Below are 12,595 nucleotides of genomic sequence, written 5' to 3'. Positions count from 1 at the left end.
GCGGTCTGCCCTCTCCAGCACTGAAAGGGTCTGTGGGTGGCGTGTGTGGGGGGCGGGGAGCTGACTGTTTTCACAGGGGGCGGAGAGGCAGCGAATGGAAAATTTCCACTCCGTTGCCCGTCCTATAAAGGGTTAATAATAAAATTCAAATAAACGTTATGGTTTCTTTTTCCCCCTCGCCTTCCGGGCCGCGGGTCCAAGGGTAATATTTATTCGCTGCCATTAATGACCGCTGCCCCGAAAAGGGGGGGGGGGGGGTAATGGGGTGTTTGCAGGTGCTGCTCCGTGCGGAGGGGGCGCTGCTGAGCCCGCAGAAATGCACATATATCATTGGACAGGGTGGCTGGCTGGGGCAGACGGGGGCATTAGGGCAAATGCCTCAGGTTAACTGTATTACCATGTACTTAAAAAATGTATATATAATTTTTTAATATATATATTACACACACTTGCTTGGCTTAATAATAGTGCCTTTGGATATTTGCCTCCTGGGGTATTTCCTATATAGTTATAGTTTACAGGGGTACTTGCTATTTATGGATTAATGTTCTGTGTTACTTGAAAATAAGAGGTAACTGTGTATTTCCTTCTGGTAAAATATTTAATAAATAACTATTTGCCCCCCCCCCCCCCCCCCCCACCCCACCCCACCCCACCCCGCGCCTGTAATTATTATCATTCTAATGGCGGAGTCACACGGGGTATTTCTTTCTTATAAGGTTTGATCTTTCCCCGGAGTATTTCGGGGTGTATTCTCTTGGCGGTGGGGGGGGGGGGGGGGGTAATTACACTGCACAGCATTGTAGCTCCCGCCCGGTCTCCCCGCGGGAGCGCTGGGCTCGCGGAGTGCCGAGCGCGGTGGCCCCTTTGTGGCTGGCTTGTGTTTGTAGTCCTGGCCATGCGCCGGGCGAGGGGCGGGCTGAGCTCACCGCGGAGAATAGGAGGAGCGGCTCGGCTCGGCACGCACGGGTACAATGTATCCGTGCATACAGCTGGGGCATTAGGGCAACTGCGCTTCTCTTGCGCGTATACTGGGGAGCTCGGCGGAATAAATAAGTAACAGCGTCTCCTATAGTTTAAGCATAAACAATTAACGCCTTCAGTGCTGGACGGCTCAGGAATGCACATTTTAGTTGGCCCCGTCTGCACTAAAGGGGGTAAATTAGATTTTGAAGGGGGTGGAGGGGGTCACTGGTACAGTTTCCCCCCAGTCCCTTAAAATAAAGCCAGCCCCACAAGGACCTGACGTGCAGATGCACATAATGTGTTCGGACAGCCCCCTCCCCTCCTACATATATTGCAATCTGGCAGAGGGCAAGTAAATGCCCTCGGGGCATGTTTCACAATGTAAAGGGGCAGTTCTTATTTCAGAGCGCACTTTTTTTTTTTTTTTTTTTTCTAGTTTTGCACACGCCACCATCTCTTCTTCTCCCTCCTCTTACCCTCCTCTCCCTCCCCCTTATTCTCCTCTCATCCTCCTCCCCCTCCCTATACTCCTCCCCCTCCCTATACTCCTCCCCCTCCCTATACTCCTCCCCCTCCCTATACTCCTCCCCCTTCCCCCCTATCCTCCCCCTTCCCCCCTATCCTCCCCCCCTATCCTCCAGTTATTCCCTCCCCCCATTCCTCCTCCCCTCCCCCCATTCCTCCTCCTCCCCCCCCCTCCATTCCTCCTACCCCCCCCTCCATTCCTCCTCCCCCCTCCCTTCGGGGAACAGAAAAAAAAAAAAAAAACTCTTTGCTGATCTGCATTGGATTGCCAAGCTAAGGGCTTCTAATGCAAACCTATTCCGCATGCGCAGAAGAGCAGGCAAAGTGGCGCACAGGCCATGGCGGGTACTGCAGCTTAGAGAAGGGAAAAAAACAAGCAGCCTTCTCCCATTGTTTGAGCGCTGACCAATCACAGAGCGGATCAGTCCCCCCCATTTCTCCCGGGGGGCGCTAACCAATGAAAAGGTGAGAAGCCGGCCTGAGGCTCCACCCACTAATCTATATTAAAGGGACTGGCGCCGCGTGAGCCCCTCACTGGCATTCACTATAATAAAATAATAATAAAGCCATCATCACCCGCGCATTGTCCCGGACTGCAGCCCTCTCCCAGCCCGGGATCCGCCGCACTTTTACTTTTACTATTATTATTTTTATATAGATAGATTATATTTTCCTGTACCACCATGTCAGACACAGCAGTGGACGCCAGTGTGGAGAAGAGCACCAAGGTAAGGCACAGCTGTGCGCCCCTTTGTCTGCTTGTTACATTGTTGCGCGGCTCTCCCCGCACCTGGATACTTTGCAGTCACTTTGTTTCCGTGCTCCCTGGCTGGAACCGCAGGGGTTCGGCGATCTGTGGGGTTGTTGATGGGGGAGATGTTCCCGGTGCTGATGCGGGTAGATCGGTGTGGCAGGTGACCGGCTCCGGTGCGTGTGGGGGGGGGGTCTCACCCCACGGGGGACTCTGCATCTTCAACACCCCCCACCCCTCCATCATTCTGAAGTTTGTGTTCTGGGGCTGGGTGCCTCTGGCTGCCGTATTTGTGGCGGGGAGCCCACGCACACGGGTGGGTATGAGAAGCCGCACGGAGTATGCCCGGCGCTGTCACTGGGATAGTGTGCCTTGGATGCCCGGGGTGCAGTGCCTGTCCCCTGGGGGGCTGGAAGTAGGGGTGCGGGGGTGTAGTGCCTGTCCCCTGGGGGGCTGGAAGTGGGGGTGCTATGCCTTTCCCCTGGGGGGCTGGAAGTAGGGGTGCTGCAGTGTTACTGATTCTCCCCCCCCCTAATCTCCCCCGGGGTCCTGTATGCGCGGGGCACCCCGGTGTCTTGGGTGCTGGAGGTCCCCAGTCTGGGGGTCCTGGGGTGTGGATGCCAGTCTGAGTGCTGGGGTCCCCAGTTTCTCGGTGTAGGGGTCCCCAGCCTGGGTGCGGGGTGTCTGGAGTCCCCGGTTTGGATGCTGATGTCCCGGGGTGCCACGGTCTGGGTGCAGGTGTCCCGGTCTGGGTGCAGGGGTCCCGGGGGTGTGGGTGCCCCGGGCGTTTCTTTGATCTCATTGTGCACGGTGTATCCAGAACGTTGGGGGTTAACCTCAGCCCCCCAAGGGGTTAACACCTCGCGGTTTCTCCGCATGAAGAGGTTAATAGCTCCTCCTGACAGTATGGGGGGGGGGGGTGTACATGTGATATTTCGGGGTCCCCGGCACTCCGTGTCCCGCCTTGGCTACAGTTTCCACAGATTAGGGGGGACCTTTTATATATTTAAGCGGTCAAGGGGGTTAGTTAGGGCGCGTTATGAGGTGACAGGTCTGGCACCGTTATCCTGACCCATCTCTGCCCGGGGGGGGTGATTATACCCCGGGGTCATTAAGACACTCACCCGTTGCACGCCCGGAATACCATGTGTACATAACAGAGTTATCACGATAATCCAACTCCGGTAGTGCCTAGAACCCATTAATTCAATCACCAGGCGGTGATGCTAAATGGGGGGGGGGGGGGGGGGGTGCTTATATAAAATAACCTTACTCTATACCCCGCGGCAAGGACCCAACACCTGTGCCAGGCTCTCCCCAATCCGATGTCACTCCCCATCTCCGGACTGAGTCCCGCAGGGAGAGTGAGGGGAAGGACCAGCCGGCTGTGAGATGCGGGAGCAATCCGGCGTCAGTCTCCTTTCCCAATCCGGCGTCAGTCTCCTTTCCCAATCCGGCGTCAGTCTCCTTTCCCAATCCGGCGTCAGTCTCCTTTCCCAATCCGGCGTCAGTCTCCTTTCCCCTGCTGGAGACCCTGAGCGCTGCAGTGCAGGTGTTATTATTATAAGGAGGTAATGAGACCCCAGCTGTGATATTGGGGGGGGCTGTGATATATTTGTGATATTGGGGGGGAGGGCTGTGATATATTTGTGGTATTGGGTGGGGTGGAGAGGGCTGTGATATATTTGTGATATTGGGTGGGGGGGAGGGCTGTGATATTTGGTGGGGGGAGGGCTGTGATATTTGGTGGGGGGAGGGCTGTGATATATTTGTGATATTGGGTGGGGGGTGGGGGGAGGACTGTGATATATTTGTGATATTGGGTGGGGGCTGCCACTTGTTTGTGCTGTGCTTTGGAAGTTCTCTACCAGGTCCGCCGGCTTCAGTCCTGGGGGAGACGCCGGATCTTCAGGGAGTAGGGGGGAGGGAGGGGGACGGGGACAGATGGTAAGGAGATTAAGACTTTAAAGGCAGAGCCTCTAATTAGGTGGGGGAGGGGTAATTACTGTCTGCATTGATGGGACAGAAAGGTAACAACCTGCGCCCTCTCGCATGACTTTTATTGAAGTATTGAGCGAGGAAACGCGATATTTATCTTTGTTACATCTTCACGTCCCCGCGCGTGTGCTCCCGGTGGGTGGGAAGGGGGCGAGTCGTGATTGTCTCCAGTTTGCAGCCGAGGTGACTGGCACGAATCTCGCTGCTTTATTACGGAGGACTAGTCCCTTCAATCTCCGTCCCCCTTGTTGCCTTCTGTCTAAATAACACCGCCCCCGCAGCTTGAAACCGTGCGCGTCACTCTCTCTCCCCTCCTCCTCATTTGCCGCGCACTGTCCACCGGGAGTTGTAGTCTCTCCGCCCTCCTTCCCCGGGCGTGTCTGCGTAGGGAATAACAGAAGCGCGTCACCTGCACTACAAGTCCCATGAGCCTTTGCGCTGCATCAGGGCTGGGCTGCGGGGGAGATGTCAAATCAGCGGCTCCGGAAAACTTGATAAGGAGATGGGCGGGGCTTGGTGCTGCGAAGTGACCAATGAGAAAGCTCCGTCAGTGGCGCCAGATTTGAAATGCGATGTTGCGCGTGGCTCAGCTGAGATACAAAGTATACACGAGGCTGTGTGCTGCATACAGCAGCCTGCAGCCTGGGGAATACAGTATTATCCTCTCCTACAGCAAGGGGCAGGGCAAAGGAAAATAGTTTTTTTTTGTCTGGGTGACTATCCCCTTTTTGTCACAATTTGTGACTAATAATAATATAAATATAATAATAATTGGAAAAAAAATACTCTGGGTTCTTATTTGATGAGCAATGTTGCAATTAATTAAAAGCAATTGCTATGACGCCGTGTGATTTAAATGAGTAAATAATGAGGGGGGGGGGGTAGGTAGGTGGAATTCTATGTGTTTGCATTATTACATTCAGGCCGCAAAGTCTTGTTTGCCGAATATAACAGGAAATGAACGTGCCTTGCTGGTCCAGTTAAATGTTGCACCCATGTAGATTTCTGTGGTTGTCGTACAGTGGATACAGGGCATTTTACAGGCAGGGGTGCGGCTGGACTTAGGGACATTTCAGTTGTGTAAAGCTGGTGGGTAATTTCCGTGCAGTGCCATCATTAATAAAATGTTTCGTTTTGCTTTCACGGTGATGTGCATCATAGATGCCAGCACGTGCGCGCACACACAACAATAGTGCTAATGTTCTTAAGGCAATAAGGCCCATTAGATCAGCATAATAGCAGTGGTGATACTTGGTATCTGTTACGATTATTCTTAATTTACTGGGCAGGAAGGTTGGAAATGCACCTTTTTGGTAAGGAACAGCGTATAGTTATATAAACTTGAAGTTATAGCATAACTTCATATTAACCCTTCAGCTGTGGTAGGCCATGCAGCGTATTATATTGCACTCTTTTCCAGCTCTGAATGGGTTAAAAGCAAATAGCCATGCATCAGGAAATGACATAATCCATCTGGGTATTTAATGTATTAAAAGGAATGCATCCGCTCCATCTTTGCTTAGCTAGCGCTGCCATCTTTAAATTACCCCATTTGACAGTCTATGTACGGGGAGTTCCCAAGAAGCTAACAGCACCCTTGCAGTGACTTGTGGTTACCCCTGGGTGGAGACATCAGTCAGGGCGTCTTGGGACAGATAATTCTAGGAAGGGGTGACTTTGGTGCCTTTTTCCGGTGTGATTTCAGGCTGTCAGGGAAGCGAGTTATCAGGAGGTGGATGGTTTCTAAAGTGCTGTAAGGTTGTTGCAAATTGCAACAGTGTAAATGTTTGTAGCGCCAGTTGGATGTATTAAACTTGACTGTGATCATTACTTTCTGCTCTGCAAATAGCGCACGCAATGAGCCCACCCACAATCTATTAATAGATCCATTAGAACATAGGTCAATAAGCCCTGAAAATAGCCGTGTAAAATCCCGCCCTGTCTGTGTGCAGGGCTATTGTTGCAAATCTTGCCCAATATTTCAGTGCTACCGGGGGGGGGGGGGGGGTGTTGCCTTAGCCGTAGGTGTGGTCTGCCCCGGGGTGAGGGATTGGCAAAAAAAAGGAAACGGTTTGCGCGTCATGGTGTCCATATTTACGTGTCCCTTCCAAAACAAAAAACTTGCATCTGTGTTTCTGTAACATGGAAATATGCCTGGTATGAGGGGAGGGGAGGATTAGAAACATGTGTAAGAGAATAAATCCTTGTATTTGTATGCTCTGGGTAAGAACTGAAGTGTGGGCATGGGGTGGCTGCATGTTATGTTAACCCTGCGTTGCAGGCAGTCGTTGCAAGCTGATAGTGCCCTGGCAGGGTTAGTGAGACTCTGCTTGTCCAGACTTGGTTACAGCAAGCACGGTCTCTGCTCCCACTTCCCTGATCCCAGCCATGCTGGGCCCATGTAACCGCAGGCGTGCTGAAGGGAACTGTAACTTCACAGCGGATCCGCCTAATCCATGCGCTGCTGACATCTCTGCAGCTCCCGCACAATGCACGATCAACCACATAATATCCCCTTGGCTATAGACACTAGTTATCTCACAATATACCTTTTTTTTATTATTTCTTTGTAAACTCCCGTTTTTGTCAGATTTTTGCAGAAAGCAATATAATAATAATACAGGATACTTCTAAATATTTTCACAGCCGTTAATGAGATTATTCCACACGATGACAAACCATTTAACTGAAGTATATAGGCTTCAGATTGCAAGCTCCCTTTTACATTATACTGTACACATTAATGTGTATATAATCTACATGTGAAATGAGAGAAGCGGGTATCAGAATGCTGCAAACGCTAGGAAAGACGTAGCATAGCAAAGTGCTTTCATTTTCTTGCAAATCCAATATAGGGCAGATGTTGACATCAGCGTTTCCCCTTTTCTCCTTGATGCAATGTGTGTATCCCCCACGCACAGGCTGGGAATCTGGCGATGGGGTTAGAAGGGGTCTGCTCTGCTTTTCCTATGGGGAATGTCCCCTTCCTGTGATGGTGTGTGTGCGGCTGTGTACGGATGCAGAATCTGCAGCTCGGCTTATGGGTAGCATGCCAGTCACACTAGCTGTGCTATTGCTGGGCAGGACTGGGGGGTGACTGAGCTCTGGACTCTCTCACTGTCCTGGATGTTCAACTCTGTCTTTATTTTATTTATTTATTTTTTTACATTTTAGGACTTGAAAGTAAAAGAGCAGGAAGTTGTAGGAGAAAAAGAAAATGGGAAAGACAAAGCAGCAAATGGGAAAGCAGTAAGTATATATACACACACACACACACACCTACCTACACACCTGCCTATATCCTGTGCTAAATTGTTACGCTTCACTTTTTCACTTTATAATCCTCATGTCGGCGCTTTGCGGAGATCCCCTTATTACTTCCCTATTCTCTCCCACTCCGAGCTTCTCCTTCAACTGAAACAACCGCTTACAGACTAGAGGAACATGTTTGTGCGTGTGTTAGAAACACACATACCCTTCTGACAGTGAGAGGGGTTAAATACTGATGTGTATGCTTTGACACGAATATGTGCAACTGCTTCATTCAGAGATGTGTAACAGGGTCTCGCTGCATGGTCTGGATGTGTAACAGGGTCTCGCTGCATGGTCTGGATGTGTAACAGGGTCTCGCTGCATGGGCTGGGTGTGTAACAGGGTCTCGCTGCATGGGCAGGGGGTGTAGCAGGGTGTCACTGCATGGGCAGGGGGTGTAGCAAGGTTTCACTGCATGGGCAGGGGGTGTAGCAGGGTGTCACTGCATGGGCAGGGGGTGTAGCAGGGTGTCACTGCATGGGCAGGGGGTGTAGCAAGGTTTCACTGCATGGGCAGGGGGTGTAGCAGGGTGTCACTGCATGGGCAGGGGGTGTAGCAGGGTGTCACTGCATGGGCAGGGGGTGTAGCAGGGTGTCACTGCATGGGCAGGGGGTGTAGCAGGGTGTCACTGCATGGGCAGGGGGTGTAGCAGGGTGTCACTGCATGGGCAGGGGGTGTAGCAGGGTGTCACTGCATGGGCAGGGGGTGTAGCAGGGTATCACTGCATGGGCAGGGGGTGTAGAAGGGTGTCACTGCATGGGCAGGGGGTGTAGCAGGGTGTCACTGCATGGGCAGGGGGTGTAGCAGGGTGTCACTGCATGGGCAGGGGGTGTAGCAGGGTGTCACTGCATGGGCAGGGGGTGTAGCAGGGTGTCACTGCATGGGCAGGGGGTGTAGCAGGGTGTCACTGCATGGGCAGGGGGTGTAGCAGGGTGTCACTGCATGGGCAGGGGGTGTAGACCTGATCAGTCACACTGCACATCCGCTGTCCATCTAAGGGGGGGCTTGTCTCACATTGGGGGACACGTCTGCAATCCCTGTGGGATTACAGCTACAGATGACACTGCTACTTTAACACAAGGAATTCTCCACACCCTACAAACATTAGATTGTAAGCTCTTCAGGGAAGGGACGCATTGGCTTGTCTGCTGCGACTCCATCTTCCACTCACCTCAAAAAAAAAAATGGTGCTAATCTTCCCGAACTGGGAGAAGATGGCTTCACGGCATCTATAGTAGAAGCCAATATGCCTCTAGTCCAGGGGTAGCCAACTTCAGTCCTCAAGAGCTACCAACAGGTCAAGTTTAAAGGATATCCCTGCTTCAGCACAGGTGGTGTAGTCTTCGACTGAGCCACCTGTGCTGAAGCAGGGATATTGTGAAAACCTGCACCTGCTCTAGTCTAAACGCTTCCACGTAGAGCTCCCTTCTATTCAGGGGCTACATAACTATTCCAGCCTGTAATTAAAGGGCGTTGTAGCGAAGAGAGCAGGGCGACGAGTTTACAGAACCTGACTCTACATTTGGCTGCTAGTAAGTTTAGGAAATGGTAATCCGTATTAGTTTTGGTTTTACCCTCTAGCCGTGAATGGGTCTTGACTAGCCAGCACACATAGGAGGCGTAGAGACCCCTCTAGCAGTGAAGGGAAGCCCACCCTCCTTGGGCACGCCATGCAGCAGGCCGGGAACACGCGAGAGAGGGGCGCGACCTTTACCAACCTCTCACCGGCTTTGCAGGAGAACGAAGAGAACGGAGAACAGGAAGCCGATAACGAGATAGATGAGGAGGAAGAGGAAGTAGGGGAAGAGGAAGACGACGAGGATGATGTAGAAGGTAAGTGGAAGCGTTGTGGCGCCTGGCAGTGAGCTGTATGGCGATGAAGGGGAGCAGTCATGTACCCTGGGAGCAGCGTTTCCCTGCTCGGAGGTGGCGATAAGGCCATGGCGGCCAACTGTAGTCCACAAGGGCCACCAACAGGTCAGGTTTTCAGGATATCCCTGCTTCAGTACTCAACTGAGCTACTGATTGAGCCACCTGGGCTGAAGCAGGGACTGATTGAGCAAACTGTACTGGCACAGGGATGTCCTGAAAACCTGACCTGTTGGTGGCCCTTGAGGGCTGGGGTTGGCCGCTCCTGGCCTAGTGTAAGTGTATTGTTCATGCATGAACTATTCGGTGACTATAGATTAAACGGTGTCACTAGTGAGGGATGACGGGGGTCACTGTCCCCCCCTGCGGTGGCAGGGACAGACCCCGCCGTGGCTAGCCTCGCAGACTTGGGTGCCAGCCCTTGCTGTCCTTCCACTTGGGATGTGTTGCTGACACTGACCGGTTCTCCCCGCAGGAGAAGATGACGAGGAAGAGGACGAACCAGAAGGACCTACAGGGAAGAGAGCAGCGGAAGATGACGAGGTGGGTGGCCCTGTCACATACTCTGAGACGACTATGATTTAGGAACCTGCAATAAACCTGTTGCGGTGTAAAGCAGTATCAAGTACAACTCGGGAGGGGGGGGGGGGGAGGCTGAGAAGCTGAGATACTCTGGATCACTGTACAGTGCAGGATTGTGACTGCAGGCAAGGGGGTGAGCTTCAGAAATATGAAGGGGGCATTGAGTACTGGAACCTATCAATGCACTACGAGGCTGCAGGAGGAGTCGGTTATTAAGAGGTAGCAGATGCAAGGAAAGGCAAGGAGGGGTTTATATTAAGAAAGGGCTTTAAAAAAAATAAAAAAATATGTCCCTAATAATGGAGTCAGGTTCTCCAACCCCATCACTGCGCAGAGTGCAGCATTAGCAGCGACGCGGGGACGTCTCCCAGTACTCTGCGGCTCCTGTCGCCCGTACAGCGCCCCGTGGTTTTTATGATTTTTAAATGTCTCTTACTCGTTTCCAGGACGACGACGACGTTGACACAAAGAAGCAGAAAACAGACGAAGACGATTAGAGAACGCCCAGCGTCGCCCTCCTGTCGCAAAAAAATTATATATATAAATATATATGAGCTCTTCTCCACAGCCCCCCCCCCCCCCCACGCTCAAACACCATCACGAACGTGATGCGTCCGTCCCCCTCCCCCCCTCACACAGTCACCCGCCGCCCTCCCCCTCCGTCCATGCGTAAGGCCGCGCTGTGAGGCGCCAGTCACTGTGCCCCCGTCCCACCGTAAAACGCGGTCTTTCTTTTTAAGTGCAGCCCCCCCCCCCAACCCGTCCCTCAGCCAAGTGGTTAACCTCTTCACTGCCAGGATGGCTGCAGTGCTCGGGGGGGCTTCTCCGGGGCGGGAAAGATGAAGGTTTGGATTAAGCAACGCCACAGTCACCGCTCTGGGTTTTCCCCTTTACTCTATTTACAGGAAAATCCCCAAATCCCTCGGAAGGGGCGTCCTCTGTTTGTATTTTTTATTTACATTTTATATTTTTGTACATATTGGTATACGGCTGTCCTTTGTATGATCCTGGGTTTCGGCTGTGTGTGGGGGCGCATCCAAATTATGCATCACTTTGTTGTATTTTAAATCGTTTTGTTTTTGGTCATTTTTTTTTCCCCCCCTCCTGTAGTTCTCTGCAGAGAAGCCCCCCACACTGTGTGTTCTCTTTGGGGGGGACAGGGGAGTTTGGGGGGAGTCAGGTGGGGGGGGAGGGGTGGGGGGGCTGTCTCTTCTTTTCTCCAAAGAGGGAATGAATGAATGGAGAAATATTTACAAAAAGGAAAAAAGGTTGTTACAAAAAAAAAAAAAAGAACCTATAAATAAGACAAAATCCCCCAAACAACAAAAATATTCTGATCATTCCAGTAACTTTTACTTTATTTTTTGTTTTTTTGAGCATATTTTTAGCTGTACTTTAGATGGGTTTGGATGAGAAATTGGCCAAAGATTTAATTTTTTTTGTTCGGTCTCTGAAGTTGCTATTTTTATTTTGTTCTCGTCTTGGCCTGGTTGGATGTGTGCGGCAGTATTGTCAATAAAACTGCAACTTTATTTTGCAGGCTTTCTTTTTGTTCTAACCTCGTGGTGTTTGCGTCTTTTTGTATTTTATTCCTAGAAATCGCAGGGGGCGGAGCCGGCGCACATGAAAGGATTAGAAGGGTGCGGAGTACATTCTGCAATTTCATTACACAGTTTATCAAAATACTTTCTATTAATATTTACAAGGCCTCCGGCCTGCGCTCCCATTCTGGCAACTGCCGGCACAAGGCTTCAAATGTCATTTTGTGTCCATTTTGTTACCAGGACAAGGCGTTCAAGTATGTTCTGGGAACGATGGTAATATGTTGCCTGTATTCTAACAAAATAAAACTGCAGTTATAAGCCTTGATGATGAAAATTAAACTAATAACGCATGAAATCAGCGTTCAACCTATTAAAAGAGTGATCAACTAATGAAACTATTAGTGCAGTAGTGATAAAAACAATATAATCAGTGATAATAGTAAAATAGTGTAAATCTCCCCCACACACTTTAATAAGTAGGTTAAGGGGGTGGCTGCCTCAGAACAGATAGACAAATCCTTCCGTGTGGATTTGCATAGATAACTGCAATACAAGAGTGCAACCGGTCCTGGGCACACTAGCTAGTGCAAACAATACCAGTCTCTGGATGCAAAACAGCGCTTGGATTAGGATGGTGATGTGGGTCCGTCTGCCATGAGAAGCGTCCTGTGATGCCTTAATTACAGATAATCTCTGCGGAGGCAGAAAAAGAAACACAAAAGACCATTGCGCAGTGTCCACAGCAAAGCAGCGCACACTCTGTCACTAACTGCTTACATTCGGTTAGTGACAGAGTGTGCGCTGCTTTGCTGTGGACACTGCGCAATGGTCTTTTGTGTTTGTTTTTCTGCCTCCGCAGAGATTATCTGTAATTAAGGAATCACAGGACGCTTCTCATGGCAGACGGACCCACATCACCATCCTAATCCAAGGACTGTTTTGCATCCAGAGACTGGTATTGTTTGCACTAGTTAGTGTGGCCAGGACTGGTATCATTTGCACTAGGTAGTGTGCCCAGGACTGGTATCGTTTGCACTAGGTAGTGTGC

General features: G+C 51.0%; 1 protein-coding gene across 1 annotated transcript; it reads left to right on the top strand.

Annotated features, from left to right (window-relative positions):
- The first annotated feature begins 2,009 nt into the window (after window positions 1-2,009).
- PTMA (prothymosin alpha) lies at window positions 2,010-11,561 on the top strand. The gene is made up of 5 exons (XM_075570963.1): window positions 2,010-2,219; window positions 7,415-7,489; window positions 9,289-9,385; window positions 9,897-9,964; window positions 10,450-11,561. Exons 1-5 carry the CDS (start codon window positions 2,175-2,177, stop codon window positions 10,498-10,500), a joined length of 336 nt encoding a protein of 111 aa, XP_075427078.1. The 5' UTR covers window positions 2,010-2,174; the 3' UTR covers window positions 10,501-11,561.
- The last annotated feature ends 1,034 nt before the right edge of the window (window positions 11,562-12,595 follow it).

The sequence above is a fragment of the Ascaphus truei genome, chromosome 14 (assembly GCF_040206685.1).
Source record: "Ascaphus truei isolate aAscTru1 chromosome 14, aAscTru1.hap1, whole genome shotgun sequence".
Lineage (NCBI taxonomy): Eukaryota > Metazoa > Chordata > Amphibia > Anura > Ascaphidae > Ascaphus > Ascaphus truei.
This window is presented reverse-complemented; position numbering and strand designations above follow the sequence as displayed.

Bases quoted from the DNA above. Each gene is read 5' to 3' on its own strand.
- PTMA (XM_075570963.1), top strand. From the start codon at position 2,175: ATGTCAGACACAGCAGTGGACGCCAGTGTGGAGAAGAGCACCAAG. The intron at 7,490-9,288 runs GTAAGTATATAT...CCGGCTTTGCAG, and splicing joins AAGCAGCAAATGGGAAAGCA to GAGAACGAAGAGAACGGAGA. The intron at 9,386-9,896 runs GTAAGTGGAAGC...TTCTCCCCGCAG, and splicing joins CGACGAGGATGATGTAGAAG to GAGAAGATGACGAGGAAGAG.